General features: G+C 43.7%; 3 protein-coding genes and 1 long non-coding RNA gene across 5 annotated transcripts; 3 read left to right on the top strand and 1 right to left on the bottom strand.

Annotated features, from left to right (window-relative positions):
- Positions 1-1230: 1230 nt before the first annotated feature.
- On the top strand, positions 1231-4017 carry LOC127776328 (putative receptor protein kinase ZmPK1). 2 transcript variants are annotated; one of them, XM_052302682.1, is made up of 2 exons: positions 1231-2684; positions 2766-4017. In XM_052302682.1, exons 1-2 carry the CDS (start codon positions 1301-1303, stop codon positions 3740-3742), a joined length of 2361 nt encoding a protein of 786 aa, XP_052158642.1. In that variant the 5' UTR covers positions 1231-1300; the 3' UTR covers positions 3743-4017. The 2 variants fall into 2 exon arrangements, with proteins under 2 accessions (XP_052158642.1, XP_052158641.1); XM_052302681.1 differs by having other exon boundaries at positions 1231-4017.
- Positions 4018-4108: 91 nt separating this feature from the next.
- Positions 4109-4559, bottom strand: LOC127776330 (uncharacterized). Its single transcript, XR_008018148.1, has 2 exons — positions 4397-4559; positions 4109-4300 (listed from the first exon to the last, which is right to left on the bottom strand). It is a non-coding gene; the product is annotated as an uncharacterized LOC127776330 (long non-coding RNA).
- A 1817-nt stretch (positions 4560-6376) lies between these two features.
- LOC127778009 (uncharacterized) lies at positions 6377-8283 on the top strand. Its single transcript, XM_052304646.1, has 3 exons — positions 6377-7330; positions 7398-7885; positions 7966-8283. Exons 1-3 carry the CDS (start codon positions 6487-6489, stop codon positions 8281-8283), a joined length of 1650 nt encoding a protein of 549 aa, XP_052160606.1. The 5' UTR covers positions 6377-6486.
- Positions 8284-13061: 4778 nt separating this feature from the next.
- On the top strand, positions 13062-16283 carry LOC127777820 (putative receptor protein kinase ZmPK1). Its single transcript, XM_052304440.1, has one exon. It carries the CDS (start codon positions 13228-13230, stop codon positions 15721-15723), a length of 2496 nt encoding a protein of 831 aa, XP_052160400.1. The 5' UTR covers positions 13062-13227; the 3' UTR covers positions 15724-16283.
- The last annotated feature ends 3651 nt before the right edge of the window (positions 16284-19934 follow it).

Below are 19934 nucleotides of genomic sequence, written 5' to 3'. Positions count from 1 at the left end.
TAATTATCATCATATGCCGATTCTTCCACCGGTCAACGATGTTTGCCTCTTGAAAATGCAATATCTGATCTAGGGACAATTATAACTACACAATCTACTAATTAGTTTGATTAATTGCATGTCAAATAATCTACCATCGTTGATTTAGAATGGATGGTGTGGATTGAATGAATGTCACACCGTGACATTACTGTGTAATGTCATAGGATACGGTTCCCTTTAGAACACGACTAACGACTGAGTCCGTGTTTAGATCCCACCTCAAAATTTTTCACCCTGTCACATCGAACGTTTGAACACCTGCATAAAGTATTAAATATATGCTAAAAAAATAACTAACTGCACATATTACGACTAATTTGCAAGACGGATCTTTTAAGCCTAATTGCTCCATGATTCGACAATGTGGTGCTACAGTAAACATTTGCTAATGACGGATTAATTAGGCTTAATAAATTCGTCTCACAGTTTACAGGAGGAATCTGTAATCTGTTTTATTATTAGTCTACGTTTAATACTTCAAATGTGTGTCCGTATATCCGATGTGACACGCTAAAACTTTTCACCCCTAGAACTAAGCCCTTGTTTAGTTCCAAACTTTTTCTTCAAACTTCCAACTTTTCCATAACATCAAAACTCTCCTACACACAAACTTTCAACTTTTCCGTCACATCGTTCTAATTTCAACCAAATTTTCAATTTTGGCGTGAACTAAACACACCCTAAACAGGGCCTGATTGTTTTGTAGTGCCAGCATTCCCACGCAAAAACTTTTCACCCTATCACATTGAATATTTGGACATATGCATGGAGTATTAAATATAGAAAAAAAACTAATTACACAGATTTCGTGTAAATTGTGAAACGAATCTTTTAAGCCTAATTGCTCCATGTTTTGACAATGTGGTCCTACAGTAAACATTTGCTAATGATGGATTAATTACGCTTAATAAATTCGTCTCGCAGTTTACAGGTGGAACATATAATTTGTTTTGTTATTAGTCTACGTCTAACACTTCAAATATGTGTTAGTATATCCGATGTAACACGCTAAAACTTTTCACCGCTAGAACTAAACAGGGCCCGATTGTTTTGTGGTGCCAGCATTCGCCGTGCTCCAGGGGACAAATTAATAAGGCCCAGATTTGCTGTTTGGTCCCTTTCCTAAGCTGTAGTTCAAGCAAACACGTAAAGCAAACGGGAGCCACCTGAAGTTTTCACGGTAATTACTGGCTCTTTTTACTCAACAATCTTGATTTATATGCAAGAGACTCCGGCACACTGGTTTCCCTTGCATTAGATGATCACAGGCAATTCCTTGCCCATGGCCATGAGAGGCGTTCACATTTTCACCACATTAATCTCCTTCCTTCTCATGCTCACCACTGCTCTTGCAGAAGATAAGAAAAGCTACCTTGCTAGAGGTTCATCTGTCTCCACAGAGGATGATACCAAGACCATCCTAGTGTCGCCTAATGGCGACTTCGCCTGTGGCTTCTACAAGGTGGCCACCAACGCCTTCACCTTCTCCATCTGGTTCTCCAGATCGTCGGAGAAGACGGTGGCGTGGACGGCCAGCCGTGATGCTCCGGTGAACGGCAAGGGCTCCAAGCTCACCTTCCGGAAGGACGGGGGCTTGGCCCTTGCTGATTACAACGGCACGGTTGTATGGAGCACCAACACCACGGCCACTGGTGCTAGCCGTGCAGAGCTTCAGAACAGTGGCAACCTGATCGTCATGGATTCAGACGATCAGTGCCTCTGGGAAAGCTTCGACTCGCCAACCGACACGCTTCTGCCATTGCAGCCGATGACTAGAGATACAAAGCTGGTGTCTGCATCCGCTAGGGGCTTACCCTATTCAGGTTTATACACCTTTTTCTTTGACAGTAACAATTTGCTGAGTCTTATATACAATGGCCCTGAGACTAGTAGCATATATTGGCCTAATCCTGCCTTCTTATCATGGGACAATGGTAGGACCACTTATTACAGTAGCCGACATGGGGTTCTAGACTCTGATGGTTGGTTCATAGCTACTGACCAGCTCAACTTTGAAGCATCTGATCATGGTCAGAAGGATGTCATGAGGAGGTTGACACTGGATTATGATGGAAACCTTAGGTTGTATAGTCTAAACATGACCACTGGAAAATGGTCTGTCACTTGGATGGCATTCTGTCAAGTATGTGAAATACATGGAGTGTGTGGTAAAAACAGTTTGTGCATTTACAAACCAGACCCTCGCTGTTCTTGTCTCGAAGGCTTTGAGATGGTTAAACCAGGTGACTGGAGCCAAGGGTGCAGTTACAAGGCAAACGCCACACTCATTTGGAACAACAACGCAAACAGCAAGTCTAACCACGGATTCATATTCAAGAAGATACCCCACACTGACTTCTATGGCTATGACTTGAACTACTCCAAGCCAGTGACACTCTGGCAGTGCAAAAGGATGTGCTTGGACAATGCTAATTGTCAAGCCTTTGAATACCACAAGGGTATAGGTAAATGTTTTTTGAAGGCCTTGCTTTTTAATGGCAGGAAGTCCCAAGACCACTATAATGATTTCTATCTAAAACTTCCCAAGGTGACGCCCTATTCACAATTGTTGGCTTCCAAACCATCGCATGCTTGCGTGGTGACTGAAAAAGAAGCCTATCCTTCATCACAAATGCTCACGGGTAACAATTCCAATATCAAGTTTGGTTACTTCCTTTCTTCAGCATTGACATTACTTGTAGTTGAAATGAGTTTAATTACAGTTGGATGTTGGGCTGCTAACAAATGGGGGAGAAGACCAGAGATTCAAGACGAAGGTTACACCATAATTTCCAGTCAATTCCGAAGGTTCAGCTACAAGGAGTTGGAGAAGGCAACAGATTGTTTCCAAGAAATGCTAGGAAGTGGAGGAGCAGGAGCAGTTTACAAAGGAATCCTCAATGATAAAAGGATGGTCGCTGTGAAGAAACTAAATGATGTGATCCACGGAGAACAGGAGTTCAGGTCAGAGCTAAGTATCATAGGGAGAGTTTATCATATGAATCTGGTCAGAATTTGGGGGTTTTGTGCCGAAAAGACAAACAAACTCTTGGTTTCTGAGTTTGCCGAGAATGGTTCTCTAGACAGAGTATTATCTGACAATCTGGGTTTGTTTCCTGTGCTACAGTGGAGCCAAAGGTACAATATCGCACTTGGGGTAGCGAAAGGATTGGCCTATCTCCACCACGAATGTCTTGAGTGGATCGTGCATTGTGATGTGAAACCAGAGAACATATTGTTAGATAAAGATTTTGAGCCAAAGATCGCTGATTTTGGACTGGTGAAACTACTTAGTCGAGGATCAAACACACATAACCAATCAAAAGTGCATGGGACTAGAGGATACATTGCACCAGAATGGGCTCTAAATCTTCCAATCACAGGCAAGGCTGATGTTTACAGCTATGGACTAGTGCTTCTTGAGTTAGTGAAAGGGAATCGGGTTTCCAGATGGGTGGTTGATGGTGAAGAGGAGGTGGAAATGGCTGTTAAACGCATTGCTGATGTTCTCAAAGAGAAATTAGCTAGCGAAGATCAATCATGGCTGGTGGAGTTTGTTGATTGCAGGCTGGATGGAGAATTCAACTATTCACAGGCAGCAACAGTGCTAAAAATTGCAGTGTCATGTGTGGAAGATGAGAGGCGCAGAAGACCGAGCATGAGCACTGTGGTTGAAATCCTGCTTTCTCTCGTGGAATAATGTCCTTGCTACAACTCTATCTAAGCTGATATGTGTGTTATGAGAAAAAATAATAAGGCATGGTGTTGAAAAGACAAGTCAATGGGCGCCAGATTTAAGGTAAAATGTCATTTGAGATTTTAGTAGTTGTCGTATTCCATCAAATTGTAATATTCACCATAACCATTAGTCTATTTGTTTAGATACTTTGTTCTATATGCATAAGGCGCATCTATTTCCACAATATATAATGTATGCCTTTACATTATTCAGTGGATGTATTCTTAGACTTCCAAATCGTGCACACTGGAAATCTAATTTCTTTTCAGTATTACTGCTATTTGATTTGTGGAGCAGCAACAAGCTAAACAATTCACTAGAGCGAAATATTCAATAGCACGAGAACTCTATGAACCGAAAGAAAAAATAAAATAAAATTTACAGGGAATAGTTAGGAAATAAATCACCAGTTCGTCGCGGCTGCTCACAGACCCCTCATCGTGCGCCACTACGCCGCCGACGAGCTCCGCGAAGCCATCACCCGCCCATCGATCTCGAATCCTTCCACTCCAGCATCATCTGCACACCACACCACATTGCCCCCAAAAAATCAATCATAACCCCGTCACCATCCTCGGTGTCAGTGTGGAGTAATCCAATCCAATCCCCTCTTACCAGCGTGAGGGGGCTCTCCTCCCGGAGCCGCGCGGCATGGAACCCCCACACGGCGCCCATCAAGCTCCGCCTCGCCGGTCGCGGCGGCGTTGAACTCTCCGGCGATCTGGGGCACAAGCGCTGTTGGTGTTTGGTTGATCAGTTGATCTGGAAGACAACGTCATTTGGGCTGATCCAAATGCCAATGCCTACCGGGCTGGCCCATGTGCTGCTAAGATGAAAGATTTGGGCCTGTTTGGATTTGAAGCCCACGGTAGCAGAAGCTTTTGTACAAAGATGTGAAATTAAAAAAAAGAGTAAATTTCACAAAACTACACGTCTTGTGGTCCAAGTTGCAGAAAACCACACATATTTTGATACTTGGCACTTAACATATATTTTGGTAGTCTAGTTTCACAAAACCACACTATCAATGAATAGACTCACCAGATGACGTGGTTGTTCAACCTAGGATAAGGACGTGGCATCCTATTAATTTAGTGTTATGGCTGGTAATAGGATGTCACGTCCTCATCCTAAGTGGAACAGCCACGTCATATCATGGGTGAATCCATTCATTAATAGTGTGGTTTTGTGAAACTTAAACTACCAAAATATATGTACTTAAGCGTCAAGTGTCAAAGTATGTGTGGTTTTCTGCAACTTGTACCGCAAAACGTGTAGTTCTATGAAATTTACTCTAAAAAAAACGAGCTTCCTTTTATGCGCTTAAGGATCAAGAAGGGTAGGAAAGGGGTAAAAAAAAGGAAGAAAAATGATAGCGATATTTGTAATTCAGTATCCTGATGAAAATGTAGGAAATAATGGTTAACGATAACGAAGCATTGGTTATCAACGTAGCTTTTTGAGTCAAAAATTAAGTGTAGCTCTTACGTGTATAAAAAATGCACCTTAGAGCCGTTAAGCAGGGATAACTAAGGTACTACACAGAACACCAGTATCAAAGGTTGGGATTTATTCCATTATTTTTAAAATAAACACAGTACACCAGTATAAAATTTAGTATAGTCTTTACACAAACATTACATTTGAAAAAAAAAAGATAAGTAATTTGTAAATGACAGCGACGATAAAGTATCGCATCTTCCGTGTAAGTTCAACTTTTCGTATCGTCCGTGTTTATCGGATGAACTACTCAATTTGTAAGTCCATCCGATAGAATTGAGGAGTTCAGGAATGGTACCCAGTTTGCGAACGCCTGTGCCACAACTACATAAAAGCTCATATCTGAATCGCGGCTTCAACTCATGTGAAAAATCTGCTAGTTTTAATTGTACTAGATAAGTTATTTTAGAAATAATTTGTAATTAGTTGAAATGCATGTACTGTATATAGTTTCTCAAATTTTCCTAATACTAATATAAATGGATTTTGGGTAAATGTGACACATCGTCTATTCATTGTCTCTGGAGGATAGGAATAGTATGCACGGAGGACGGAATGATCCATTAGCGTATGATTAATTAAATACTCCCTCCATCTATTTTTGATAGTCATATTTCTAAATCTGAAAAATTTATTTTTGATAGGCATATTTCAATCCAACAACTTATTATCTTAATGGTTTTCTTACATTTAATGCGTGACTCTCCATTCTTCCCCACAAGATTGGCTACATGGGCATCGAGAAATATAAATATTAATGAATCGCTGGTTTACGAGGAATGACTAGTAGCATATTTAAATGGATGATAAGTAGGATCACTTATCCTTAGTCTGTGTGCCAAGATGAAATATAACTATCAAAAGTAGATGGAGGGAGTATTAGCTATTTTTTTAAAAAATGTATTAATATAATTTTTTAAGCAACTTTCGTATAATTTTTTTAAAAAAACACACCGTTTAGTAGTTTAAAAAATATGTACGCGAAAAATGAGATAGATGAATTGGGAAACTTAGGGGTAATAATACAGCCTTAAAATCTTTTGTACTACTCAAAATAGGATTAGGAGACGGAGAGAGAGCAGGGGGGAATTGGATTTGGGGGCAGAACCATCCTGGGGAAACCAACCGTCGGCTTGGTTCAACTCCTACAAGAGTAAACCTGTGTTCCGCTGGTACCTCTGCTGCTTTGACCACAAGAGAAGACGATGCATTCCTCCTCTTCCTCCTCCTCGTCTTCCGTCGAGATCATCGACGCCGACGCCTTCTCCTCTCGCTCCGCCGACGCCGACGCCGACGCCGACGCCGAAGCCGCCGCCGCCGACTCATCCCCCGTGCCCTCGAGGTCCATCGCCGACCGCATCGCCTCGTCACTGCGCACGCAGGAAGCCGTCGACGCGCTCTGCAAGAAGCACGGCGTCCCCAAGGGGTTCGCCGCGCGCCCCGCCGGCGACCTCCGCGCGTGCTCGACGCCGCCGCCGGGGGCCGTGTGCGTGTACAAGGACGCGCTGGAGGCCGGGATGCGCGTTCCGCTGCACCCCTTCGCCTGCGACGTGCTCCGGCACTTCGGCCTCGCGCCGGGCGTGGTCACGCCCAACGGGTGGCGCATCATGGCCGGCTTCCTCGTGCTCTCCCACCACGCCGGCGTGCCGCCGTCGCTCGCCGTGTTCCGGCACTTCTTCAAGCTGTGCTTGTTCAAGCTGAGCGGCTGGTACTACTTCCGCGGCAAGGACACCGTCGGGATGCTCTTCACGGGGATGCCCAAAAACCTCCAAGGTTGGAAGGAAGGTTTCTTCTTCTTATCGTCGTCGGCGCCATGGCCGTGCCAGGTGCGGTGGGGTGGGCCGCCGTCGAAGAGCTCCATCGCCGATCCGGTGCTCACCGGTGAGGAGGAGAAATGGGCGGCAAAGCTCCTGGACAAGCACCGGGCCGCGGTTGATCTCAGGACGTATCTCACCGAGAGCAACCTCGCCGCCGCATTCTCCTCCAACCTCGCCGGCGCCGCGTCGCCGCAGCCGCCGCCGCCTCCTTCTCGTTCTACTAGGGCCGAAGGTATAGTGTCGAACACCTTCCTGGCTCCGGCGACATTAACGAGCTTACTCCCGTCGTGTTCCTGCAGGGATGGACCCGTCAGTCTTTGAGATGATGATGAGCATGCGGGCGGAGAAGGCGGCCGCCGCGCAGGCGCCGGCGATGGCGCAGAAGGTGAAGACCGAGCCGGAGAGCGACACGCCGCGGTGTTCGCCGTCGTCGGTGAAGAAGAGGAAGTTTGAAGCAGAGGCCAATGCGAAAGACGGGACGCCACCTGCTCCCCATGGCTTCTCGTGCTCGGCCTCCGGCCTGTCTTCCCCGCCGTCGGGATTCTCCGCGCAGAAGCCGACGGTGAGCGACCAAGATCGGAAGCCTATGTTCTCCGCGCAGAAACCGACGGCGAGCGACCATGATCGTACGCCGGGGCACGTGCCCGACAAGCACGACGGCGACACGGCCGACTGGAAGGCGGCGCGGCAGCTGCTGCAGGGCGTCGTCACGCCATCGCGGGAGCGCCAGTTCCCGGCGGCGAAGCCCTCCGACGTCGTCGCGTCGAGCTACGTCACGCTGCTCCAGGTTTCGCTATCCACATCCCGCCATTGATGCGATGCTCGTCGTCGTCGTCGTCGCCGCGTTCACTCGTTCTCATGTCGCAGGCGGCGAACTACGCGACGTTCTCGCTGGACTACGCGCTGGAGCTGGAGGAGAGGCTGCGCGCGCGGGAGCGCGACGCCGTCGCGGAGGCGGACGCCATGCGGAAGGAGCTCGAGGAGAAGGCGCAGCGCGAGCTCGCGGCGGCGAAGGCGGCGGCGGTGCAGGAGTACGTGCGGTCCGAGGAGCACAAGCGGGAGCTCGCGGTGCACGCGCTGGAGGGGTACGAGCGCGGCATGGAGGACATGAGGGGCGTCGCGCTCCGGCTCAGCCCGCGCCTCGACGCCGCGCGGCTCGTCGTGCCGCCGGGTCGGCCTGATTGATTAGGCGGCGCGGCGCGGCGCGCCACGCCGTTTGAGCTGTCTAAAGTAAAATCAACGCTAATCTGCATGTATATTATTAGGGATTTGGTGTTTTATGTTCGATTCTCTAGCGTGTGTTTGGCTCATGGACTCTATTATATTGGATGAGGATTATCGTGACACTTCTTATCCGTTTAGAATAAGTTTAATAGTATAGCCTACTACGAGCTCTAATTCATCTTTATAGCCAATCAAGTAGTCAATTCATACAATAGTCCCGTTATACACACACTGCGTCTTAGAGTCCGTGCTACAGCCGGCTTTAGATCTGTAGTCCGCTGCTTTTCTCTCTTATTTTTTATCTCATTATGTTTGGCAAAATTTGCTACAGGACATCCGAAAAACGTGTGATTAGCTAGGGGACATCATAAGAACGTGTATTTGCTGTAGGTCATTGTAAAAAACTGATAATTAGCTGCTGGATATTGGTGGGATTATTTTATTATTTTCGGAAGAATAGGAGAGAGAAACAATTGTTAAAGACCAGTTTGCCGTTGGCTCAAATTAGTTAGTCTTCACTAATCACATGCTTAAATACATCTGACATTCTTATCGCCAAGCAAAGAGCAAGAGAAGAGAAGAGATGATGGTGGATGCTACGCTTGGATGCTGGACGAGCAAGCGGCGGCGATGGTGGCCTCCGAGGGCAGCAGCAGCCGCCACTGCCACTGCTGCTCTCTCGAGCGCAGCAGCAGCAGAGCCGTGCCGTTTCCTTTCTCCGCGTGCGGCAGCTGTGCCGCCGCCGCTGCCATCGCTCCCTTCCTCAGTGCCCATCCCGTCGCCGCTCCCTCCCTCCGTAAGTTGCCACTGCGCCCCCGTCCCCGTGTGACCATATGAGGCTTGGCGTGCCGACAGGCGGAGGTTGTTGTTCAGTGCGTTCTGGCAGTTGCGGGTACGGTGGCTGGCGACGCTGTACCGCCGCTCGCTGCGGCGGCTGCGCGTGTACCTGTACTACACCAACTCACCAAGGTGGTCCAGGACCTCCTCGAGGGCGCGGCGACCATGAGCACGCTGCGCTCGTAGGCCGCCGCCGACTGCTTGTTCGGCACCACGTTCGCGCCGGTGGTCACCATGAAACAATAACACCAGTGGTCACCGTTCCTCCTTCGCTTGCAAGACATGAAGCCATGGAGCAGTAGCACCGGCGACGACAAGCGTGCAAAGGAGGAGCAGCGGCGGAAGACGAGCGTGGCGGGCGGAGCGTCGACGGCGGGCGAGCGCGGGAGGAGCGGCAGCGGCAGGCGAGCGTGGCGGGCGAGCTTAGGAGGAGCAGGGGCGGTGGGCAAAGCGGCAGAGGCGGTGGGCAAGGTTGAAGGCGATTGTTCAGAGCAGAAAGAGAGAGTAAGAATGGGAGAGGGAGAATAGGATAAGGAAGAAAAAAGAAAAAAAAATCAAAGGGTAGAACCGTACTTACACAACTGTTTCTCTCTCTAATTTTTTCGAATATAATAAAATAATCGCTCAGGTGTCTAGCAGCTAATTACCAGTTTTTTACGGTGTCCTACAGCAGAAACACGTTCTTACAGTGTCCCATAGCTAATTACATGTTTTTTAGATGTCTTGTAGCAAATTTTGCCAATATGTTTATAGCTAGCTAATAGTCTACTATTGTACCTACTCTTATGCCGCTCCCTCTCCCATGCCGACGCGCGGAAAAAGAATAGATAGGGTGATACCATTTGACACGTGGATTTTACCTTTTTCTAAGCCCGGCTACACGTAATAATTATCTCAACCGTTTAATTTAGATGGATAGAAGTTATAAAAAAAATCAAGATGCTATTATAACATGACATATTAGTGTTAGTAAGAATTTATAAGAAAAAAAAAACTCTCTCTGTTCTAAAATATAAGCATTTTTAGCATAGTGCTAAGTCAAATATCGTTAATTTTGACTATTAATAGAAAAAAATGAAAAATATTAATCATATAAAATTGATGTTTCTAGATTTATCATTAAATAAACTATCACAATATGTAGCTCTTTATATTTAAAACATCATATTTTTATAAATATCGTTGGTCAAAATAGCATCTTAAAGACCATGTCGAGATACAAAAGTGTTTATATGTGGGGATGAAGGGAGTAATACATAGTAGTAGCATTTTTCACACAAGTTTTAGAAGTTCAGGACGGACTATACCCGATTTTTCGGAAGGACGCAGGTAAAACTCGGACCTACAGGGAGGTACGTCAAGTGAACTTTTTTCCTTAGGGTGATGAAGTGTCACTGCGTTTTGCACCAGATTGCGTAGCGGCCCATTTTCCGCTAAACTGAAAGGTTTCGGGCCCGTTTGCGTTTGAAGGCCACTGCAGCAGAAGCTTTTGCTCCTTCTGTTTCCAAATAGCTTACTTTGATGAGCTTAAGGATTTTTAAGAACGGTGTGAACTATGGAAAACAGAAAAAAAAAGCAGACAAATAATCATGATATCTACTCTGTCAGTATTAAAATATCCAAGAAATATAAGAGCGAATAGTTAACGAATCGTTCATTGCTTGTCAATATAGTAGTACTACCTCCGTCCCAAAATATAACAACTTTTGGCGATGAATCTAGAGCTAAAATGTTTATATTTTAGAATGGAGGGAGTATTATAATGTAGCTCGGGACTGTGTTAAATAGGACCAAGAAGGTAAAACAACAGTAAAAACTTTATTTACGCGTGCCTTACTATTTTTTTCTTTTGAAATGGGCCTATTTTGTATTTGGACAAAAAAAATTCTTTTAAAATGGGCCTTATTTTGTATTTGAAAAATGATAAGCAATGAGTAAGCGAGAGCGGGGACGAACTAGTAGAGACTGACCTCATCCGAAAGAGTCGGTCGATGAAATTATCACGGACGCCTTGCTGTCAGGGGTGGGGTATGTTGCCTGCCACTTAAAGAATAATTAGCCGTAAATACGAATACGCGTGTAAGTCTAAAATTTGAATCCGGGTGGACTGGTTTCACCACAAGAAAATTAAACGGTTGAGCCATGCTCACTTTGCGATAATTACTTTGGGTACAAACGGATTAATTAAACAATAGAAAGTTGAAAAAATGATTTATTTTTTCTCCTCAAAATTGCTGATGGTAACATTTTTTTTTTTTTTTGGAGAAATCGTACCGTTGGAGAGCTTGCCTATGGATCAAAAAGAACATTTAGCAATGTTGGCAGTTGATACTAATGTTGCCCAAAGGCCTGTTTGGTTGAGGACTAATGTTGCCACATATTTTTTATTAGGTGACTAAGCTTAGTCTTATCATACTTTTGTGTAAACAAAATAACAAACTAAGCTTAGACAAAGTTAGACAAGAAAATAAAGTGTATGACGTATGGACCAAGTCGCTAAGAGTTAGACAAAGTAAAGTTGTGGTAGGAACGAAACACTATCTTCTAAAGTGTGGCTTGCCTATGACAAATTTAGTTGCCAACCAAACAACCCCTTCATCCGCAGGCCACAGCGAGATTCATGAACAGTACAGGACTACCAGTTTTTTTTGCTGTCCGCACATATATGATGAATCTAAGGCCGAGTTTAGTTCCAAACTTTTTCTTTAAATTTCTAACTTTTTCAGCACATCAAAACTTTCCTACACACACAAACTTCCAACTTTTCCATTACATCGTTCCAATTTCAATCAAACTTTCAATTTTAGCGTGAACTAAACACACCCTAACTGGAAGTCGCCAAGTCGGCCAAGGGCCAAGGCAATACGCCAGGGTCATCTTTCTTGCGGCTTTCACAACTTCGGTAATGCCCGTCCTTGACCGGTTGATCGAGGACGTGCATGCATGATGTAGCTAAGCTAGCTAGCCACACATCGCACAGGGATGGCAGCAATTGAAGCAGCTGCTGCAACTTGCAGGGTCGAGTTTGCTACTATATCTATTGCGGTGGTCATCAGGGTGGCGTATCTATTGGGAGCAGCTCGAGATGCATTTTCATCTCTCAAGGGATTCGAGGGATGAAAACGCTTTCCCGGAAGCAGCTTCCCCGATGACAATGTACAGCATAACGTGGGCTGTGTTTAGATCCAAAATTTGGATCCAAACTTTAGTACTTTTCCATCACATCAACCTGTCATACACATATAACTTTTCAGTCACATCATCTTCAATTTCAACCAAAATCTAAACTTTGGATCCAACTAAACACAGCCGTGATCAATAACATGTAGAATGAATTTATACGTCAGTAACAATGTCTCTCTGACTTAACGGGAGAGAATCTTGATAACTGGGACTGGGAGAGGGGAGATGTGGGGAGGGAGGGAAATAATGCATGAACTTCAGAACTAGGATGGTTAAGAGCAGATAAGTACTCCGTACTGGTTTTGCTACATTGCCATGGAAGCTTCTTGTTTCGTTCTGCTAGCCAACTTGCTGGAGTACTTGCAAGGCCGACCTAATGATGATGGAGATATTGGTTCTGACTTTTTGAGTTGGACGGGGAATCGAGCTGAGGCTGCTGAGCGTGCAAATAAAACAGCTATATTCATTCACACAGATACAGGACTTTGAAGCATTTATCTATGAAAGTTTTGGCCGTTTATCAGTCCCTTTCTGAAGCTAGTACATCAAATATTAAAAAAAAAAGCTAGTACATCAAGTAAATGCTACTACCTCTGACCCAAAATAAGTTCATTTATAGGTTTTTTTATTTAACGTTTGACTGTTTTATTTGATATATATATATATATATATATATATTAAAAAATAAGACACGTATAAAATATTATTCATGTTTTATCATCTAATAACAACAAAAATACTAATCATAAAAAAAATTTAAATAAGACGGACGGTCAAACGTTAGACATAAAAACCCATAAATAAATTTATTTTGGGACGAAGGGAATATTAGGCTGTAGCAACAGGATTAGTGTACACGATCTACGACAAGTTGTCACAGTAATAATGGGCACAATCTTGATACATATAATAACATATGTACCAGTTTCCCTTGCATTCCATGGAAAGCAGTTGCTTGCCGTGGCCATGAGAGGCGTCAGCATTTTCACCACAGCGATCTCCTTCCTTCTCCCGCTCACCATTGCTCTTGCAGAAGATCAGAGAAGCTCCCTTGCAAGGGGTTCCTCAATCTCCATCCAAGATGACACCACCACCACCATCCTTGTGTCCCCCCATGGCCACTTCTCATGTGGCTTCTACAAGGTGGCCACCAACGCCTTCACTTTCTCCATCTGGTTCTCCAGGTCGTCGGAGAAGACCGTCGCGTGGACGGCGAACCGCGACGCTCCGGTGAACGGCAAGGGCTCCAGGCTCACCTTCCGGAGGGACGGGAGCCTGGCCCTTGTTGATTACAACGGCGCGGTTGTGTGGAGCACCAACACCACGGCCACTAGCGCTAGCCGTGCAGAGCTTGACAACAGCGGCAACCTCATCGTCATGGATCAAGCCGGTCATCGCCTCTGGAAGAGCTTCGATTCGCCAACCGACACGCTCTTGCCATTGCAGCCGATGACTCGAGATACAAAGCTGGTATCTGCATCTGCCAGGGGCTTGCCTTACTCAGGCTTGTACACCTTCTTCTTTGACAGTAACAACATATTGAGTATCATATACAATGGCCCTGAGACTAGCAGCATATATTGGCCTAATCCTTATGAGCGGTCGTGGGAGAATGGTAGGACTACTTATAACAGCAGCCAATATGGGATTCTCAATCAGGAAGGCATGTTCTTAGCTAGTGACAAGCTTCAATTTGAAGCGTCTGATCTTGGTGACAAGGATGTCATGAGGAGGTTGACACTCGATTATGATGGTAACCTAAGGCTATATAGCTTAAACGCAACGAATGGTAAATGGTCAGTCTCTTGGCTGGCATTCCCTCGACTCTGTGAGATACATGGTCTGTGTGGCATAAACAGCTTCTGCACATACATGCCAAGCCTTCAGTGTTCCTGCCTTGAAGGTTTCGAGATGACTGAACCTAGTGACTGGAGCCAAGGGTGCAGGCGCAAGGAAAACATCACAGTCAAAGGGGATCATAACGCAAACAACAATACAGAGCAAAAATTCATATTCGTGGAGATCCCCAAGACTGACTTCTATGGGTATGACTTCAACTACACCCCATCTGTCGCATTGCCAGTCTGCAAACAGATTTGCTTGAACGATGATGGCTGCGAAGCTTTTGCATATCGGAAGGGAAAAGGTGAATGTTTCCCGAAGGCTTTGCTTATCAATGGCAAGAAATTCCCAGATCCTAGCAATGATATTTATCTGAAATTTTCCAAGGAGGCGTCGTCTTCACAACTATTGGCTTCTAAACCATCCCATATCTGCAAGGTAACAGAAAAAGACGCCTATCCTTCATCGCAAATGTTCGAGGGTAGCAATTCGAAATTCAAGTTTGGATACTTCCTTTCTTCAGCATTGACATTGCTTGTAGTTGAAGTGATTTTAGTTACAGTTGGATGTTGGGCTACATACAAATGGGGAAGAAGACCAGAGATTCGAGACGAAGGGTACACCATAATTTCCAGTCAATTCCGAAGGTTCAGTTACAAGGAGTTAGAGAAGGCAACCGGATTTTTTCAAGAAGAACTAGGAAGTGGTGGATCAGGAGCAGTTTACAAGGGAATCCTCGATGATAATAGGAAGGTCGCGGTGAAGAAACTAAATGATGTGATCCACGGAGAACAAGAGTTCAGATCAGAGCTGAGTATCATAGGACGAGTTTATCATATGAACCTTGTCAGAATTTGGGGGTTTTGTGCCGAAAAGACGCACAAGCTCTTGGTTTCTGAGTTTGTTGAGAATGGCTCTTTAGACAGAGTTTTATCCAACCATCAGAGCGTGTTTCCTGTGCTACCGTGGAGCCAAAGGTACAATATCGCACTTGGGGTAGCAAAAGGATTGGCTTATCTACACCATGAATGTCTGGAATGGATCGTGCATTGCGATGTTAAACCAGAGAACATATTGTTAGATAAAGATTTTGAGCCAAAGATTGCGGATTTTGGATTGGTGAAATTACTGAATCGAGGACCAAGCACAAATATCCTGTCACGAGTGCATGGGACAAGAGGGTACATTGCGCCAGAGTGGGCTCTAAATCTTCCGATCACAGGCAAGGCTGATGTTTACAGCTATGGAGTAGTGCTTCTTGAGTTAGTGAAAGGGAATAAGGTTTCTAGATGGGTGGTTGATGGTGAGGAGGAGGTGGAACTGGCTGTTAAACGAACTGTTGATATTCTCAAAGAGAAATTAGCTAGTGGGGATCAATCATGGCTGCTGGATTTTGTTGACTGCAGGCTGAATGGAGAATTCAATTATTCACAGGCAGCCTTAGTGCTAAATACAGCAGTGTCATGTCTGGATGAAGATAGGCGCAAAAGACCAAGCATGAACAGTGTGGTCGAAATCCTACTTTCACTTATGGAATAATGGTCAGTACTGCTATTGCTGATATGTCCAATATGAGAAAAATAATAAGGTATGCAGTTGCAGAGAGAAGACATTGGGCGGCTATTTTTATGTAAAAAATGTTTACAGACACATGAACACCTATGATCTTAATACTTATTACATGGAGTAGTACAGTTCAGGTTCCCTCAAAAGAGTAGTAGTAGTATTCATCATAACCATTTAAATCTACTTGTCATGAAACTTTGGATATCTTGCTCTATATGTATGAGATGCATTCATTTCCACTAAATATTCAGTGTACACCATTACATTATTCGACAGATGAGTGCGTCTAAGAGCAAGTATAATAGTGAGCTATAAGCCTACTATAAGCTTAGGTGGAGGAGAGAGGTAGCAAGAGCTAGCTTATCACAAGCTACAAGACAAATACATTAAATGTATAAGTGAGAGATAGAGAGAGGAGAAGAAAATTGTAGCCAATCTTATAGCTAATCTATTACATATATTGGCTTTAAGATGGGCTAATAGTAGAAAGTTGGCTACATTATTATCCTTGTTCTAAGTCTAACAAAGTATGAAAGTAGACGAACATGTCGTAGTACTTGTCAAGACTGCCAAAAGTCGTGGGAAATGAAATTGTAATTCCTTTTTCACTATTACTACCTAGACTAGATTTATGGAGCAGGGACAAATAAAACAATTAAACTGGAGCCGCCAACTATTCAGCATCATGCAAGCTGTATGATCGAAATGAATTTAAAAAAACTGACAGAAATAGTTTAGGAATCAATCACACACCATTTATTATGCGCGCGGCGATGGCAGCCAATGCCCACGCATCCATCAATCTCGAATAATCCTTCAGCTCCGGCATCACCTGCGCACAAACCCCACCCCGAAATCAGCCTCGGCCCCCTTCCCCCACCGGAGAAAATGAGTAGTACTAGTAAAATCCCCTCTTACCATTGCAAAGGGCTCTCCACGCCGAGCCGTGCCGCCCCCACTGGGCAGCAAGATACGGGCAGCGCGCTCACCGGCCGCCGCGGCTCATAGCCTTGCGCGCGGCGTTCGGCTCCGCCTCCGGCGATCCCCGGGCACCACCGGCCCCGGGAGCGGCGGCGCCATGAGCAGCTGCTGTGGTTGACGGCTCTCTCGTTGCGGCGGCAGTACGGGACTACGGGGAGAGTGGGGCAATGGGCTGATCCAAGTGAGAGATTCTGTCTGGCCCATTTGGAGTCTATTAGGCTTGAAGCCCATTGAAACAGAAGCTTGTACTACTGCCAATATTCTTTGGGGGAAGATGTCTATGTTTAGTCCCTCAAGTATCGGCTGAGTCCATTGTGCTCCCTCAACTACAATAACACGCATGGCACCTCCCTCAGTAATCAAAACCTTTAAGGGCGTGTTTTGAAAAGTATACGTAAAACAGACGAGTCATTAGCGTATGATTAATTAAGTATTAAAAATTAAGTTAATGTCTTTTAAAAGTAACTTTTTTATAGAAAATTTTTGTACCATACACTAGGAAAGTGTGCGTGTGAAAAATTGATAATCTTTTCAATCTATTCACTCCTAAAGAGCAAGTCGATTGTCTCCTTAGATGGTTTGCATAGTACAGCCTACTTTTATCCCTACATAGCGCATGTCACCTTCTTTATCTTTTTAATTGAAAAACATTTCAGTCTTTGCTCAACAAGTTACAACCAATTATTACAAAATCCACACATGAATAAACTCATCACACCCTGACATAATAATGTAAAGAACACACAAACTAAAAGACGCCAACACAAGATAAAAGAACCCTCAATTACTTAATTCCATTCGAGAATCTCCATCCGAAGTTGGCAAAAAAGTGCATAATTGTCGACTCAAGTTTATGACATGCATTATTTATTAGTTTGATATCATAATCATGCTTTTATAGTTGGACCCAACCCCAAAGCTAATATATTGTCCTGAAAAGTACCTACAACCCCAAAGCTAATATATCACCTTCTTTATCCTACAAGGCGCATTGACATGGTGTACCCATGTTGAGTGGAAAAAAAAAAGTACATGACTCACTTGTCCGTGAACTCTTCATACTCCTCATACAAGAGATACTCATGTACTCCCTCTGTCACATAATAAAATAAACTGATAAAAGAATTAATTTAATAGGGACGTGATATATCCTAATAATATGAACATACTACTATGTCCAAAATAAGCCAATCCTGACGATTAGGTTTTTTATGGGATAGAGGGGTAGACAACATATGTTCAGATTTATATTACTAAAATATATTATATCATGTACTAGATTAACTTATTTTGAGACGGGAAGAGAATACGAATATCTCAGTAGGCAAGGTGATTAACGATAATATAAACCTAATCCTCAACCATGCCATGATACTTAAAAACATTTGGACTTACCTAATCTTAGGCTCCGTTGGACCTGACCTTTACTCAGCGTCTAGCGACAAGTAAAATGAAAAGACTCATTGGTACATAAATAATTATAAATAATTAAGTATTAAGTATTATAAATTAAAAAAATACATTTATTTGATTTAAAAAAACTATCTAGAAATTGGTTTTTGTAAAATGGTATGCTAATGAAAATCGAGCAAGTTGCAGGTTCGAACCCAGCTGAAAGATTAGTATTTGTATTTAGCTGCCAACTCGACCATCCCCATTACATTATTCTCTTCCGGTGTGCGCTGCGGCCCAGAAACAGGCGGCTGCAAAGCAACATCCATCCAAGGGTGAAACGTGCCGAAAAATTCAGGAAAAAAAAATACTCCATCCGTCCTAAATATTTGACGCCGTTGATTTTTTTAAATATGTTTGACCGTTCATCTTATTTAAAAAATTTAAGTAATTATTAATTCTTTTTCTATCATTTGATTTATTGTTAAATATACTTTTATGTATACATATAGTTTTACGTATTTCACAGAAGTTTTTAATAAGACAAACGGTCAAACATGTTTAAAAAAATCAATAGCGTTAAACATTTAGGGACGGAAGGAGTATGACTTTATTATTAGAAAAACTAACAAGGTAGCCGCCTGCCGCCGCTGGAAAGTTTCATTTAGATGGGAGACCTTTGGATTTAGCAAAAAGAAAACAAAACATCACTGAGACGGCCGCCGAACGGGCACCGTTAGTTAGTTAGTTACAACTTCAACAACAGATTAATTAAAACAAAGCGCATGAGAACGGTAAAAAGACACTAGCGAATTGTTGTCAGCTGCAGTACTCGGCAGCGCCGTTCTGAAACATGCGGAATCGAAGATTGGCCGTTTGGGCGCAGCTAATTTACTCGATAGGTTTCGAGTTTAAATTATTTTTTTAAGTAGTACGTCGATAGCGAGGTGTTTGTGGTACTTTATCAATATTAAAATATACCAGCTCAGGTAGGATCTGCATAGAGTGTACACGGATGTGGACGCTACACTTGTAATGTGTTTCTCAAAGATTGGCCGTTTGGCATTTGGTCCCTTCCATCATTCATGTCTACTTCGTGCATGTCCTATCATGCACTGCAAGTCTACAGCAAAGAGCCGCCACGACAGCGGTCGTCGTTTTGCTTACGGTGATTATAAGCAGCAATGTTTTATCAATAAAAGAATATAATTTATAAATAAATATTTTTTATATGTGCTCTTAACAATATAAAAATAAATGCTGGAAAAATAAACAATGACAGAAAAAAAGCTCTAAAATCAACTTAAAATTAATTTTTAAAATTTTAATTTTAAATATAGTTTATAAGCTAAAGGGTAAAGGGTAAATGATGGAAGCGCATTTGCAGGCTTCTGGCTCCACAACACTAATCAGTACGAGTATATTCCTGCATTGATGTGGATGATGACCAAACACTTACCGTCGCCATTAGACGCTTCTGCATTTTCGCTACGGTTATCTCCTTCTCATGCTCCCTACTGCTGCTGCCTGCTGCCTGCTGCAATAGATTAAAAAAAATATATTGCCAAAGGTACCAGCATCTCAGGGTGGCACCGTTGATGTCAGATGTTTGGGGAGCTTCTGAAGTGGCTTCTCCCAGAATTTTTAGTTTAGATTATCATTCAGATTTTGAGAATTTATAATTATAAAATCTAAAAATTAAATTAAAAACGAGAAACTGAATACCTAGTTTTTCATATTCTCACGAGCTAGTGAGACCAGCTGCATCTCCAAATCTTTCCTCCCTAAACATGGCCATAGTGTTACACCCA

This window comes from Oryza glaberrima, chromosome 6 (assembly GCF_000147395.1).
Source record: "Oryza glaberrima chromosome 6, OglaRS2, whole genome shotgun sequence".
Lineage (NCBI taxonomy): Eukaryota > Viridiplantae > Streptophyta > Magnoliopsida > Poales > Poaceae > Oryza > Oryza glaberrima.
This window is presented reverse-complemented; position numbering and strand designations above follow the sequence as displayed.

Bases quoted from the DNA above. Each gene is read 5' to 3' on its own strand.
- LOC127776328 (XM_052302681.1), top strand. From the start codon at position 1,301: ATGATCACAGGCAATTCCTTGCCCATGGCCATGAGAGGCGTTCACATT.
- LOC127778009 (XM_052304646.1), top strand. From the start codon at position 6,487: ATGCATTCCTCCTCTTCCTCCTCCTCGTCTTCCGTCGAGATCATCGAC. The intron at 7,331-7,397 runs GTATAGTGTCGA...GTGTTCCTGCAG, and splicing joins TCGTTCTACTAGGGCCGAAG to GGATGGACCCGTCAGTCTTT. The intron at 7,886-7,965 runs GTTTCGCTATCC...CTCATGTCGCAG, and splicing joins GCTACGTCACGCTGCTCCAG to GCGGCGAACTACGCGACGTT.
- LOC127777820 (XM_052304440.1), top strand. From the start codon at position 13,228: ATGGGCACAATCTTGATACATATAATAACATATGTACCAGTTTCCCTT.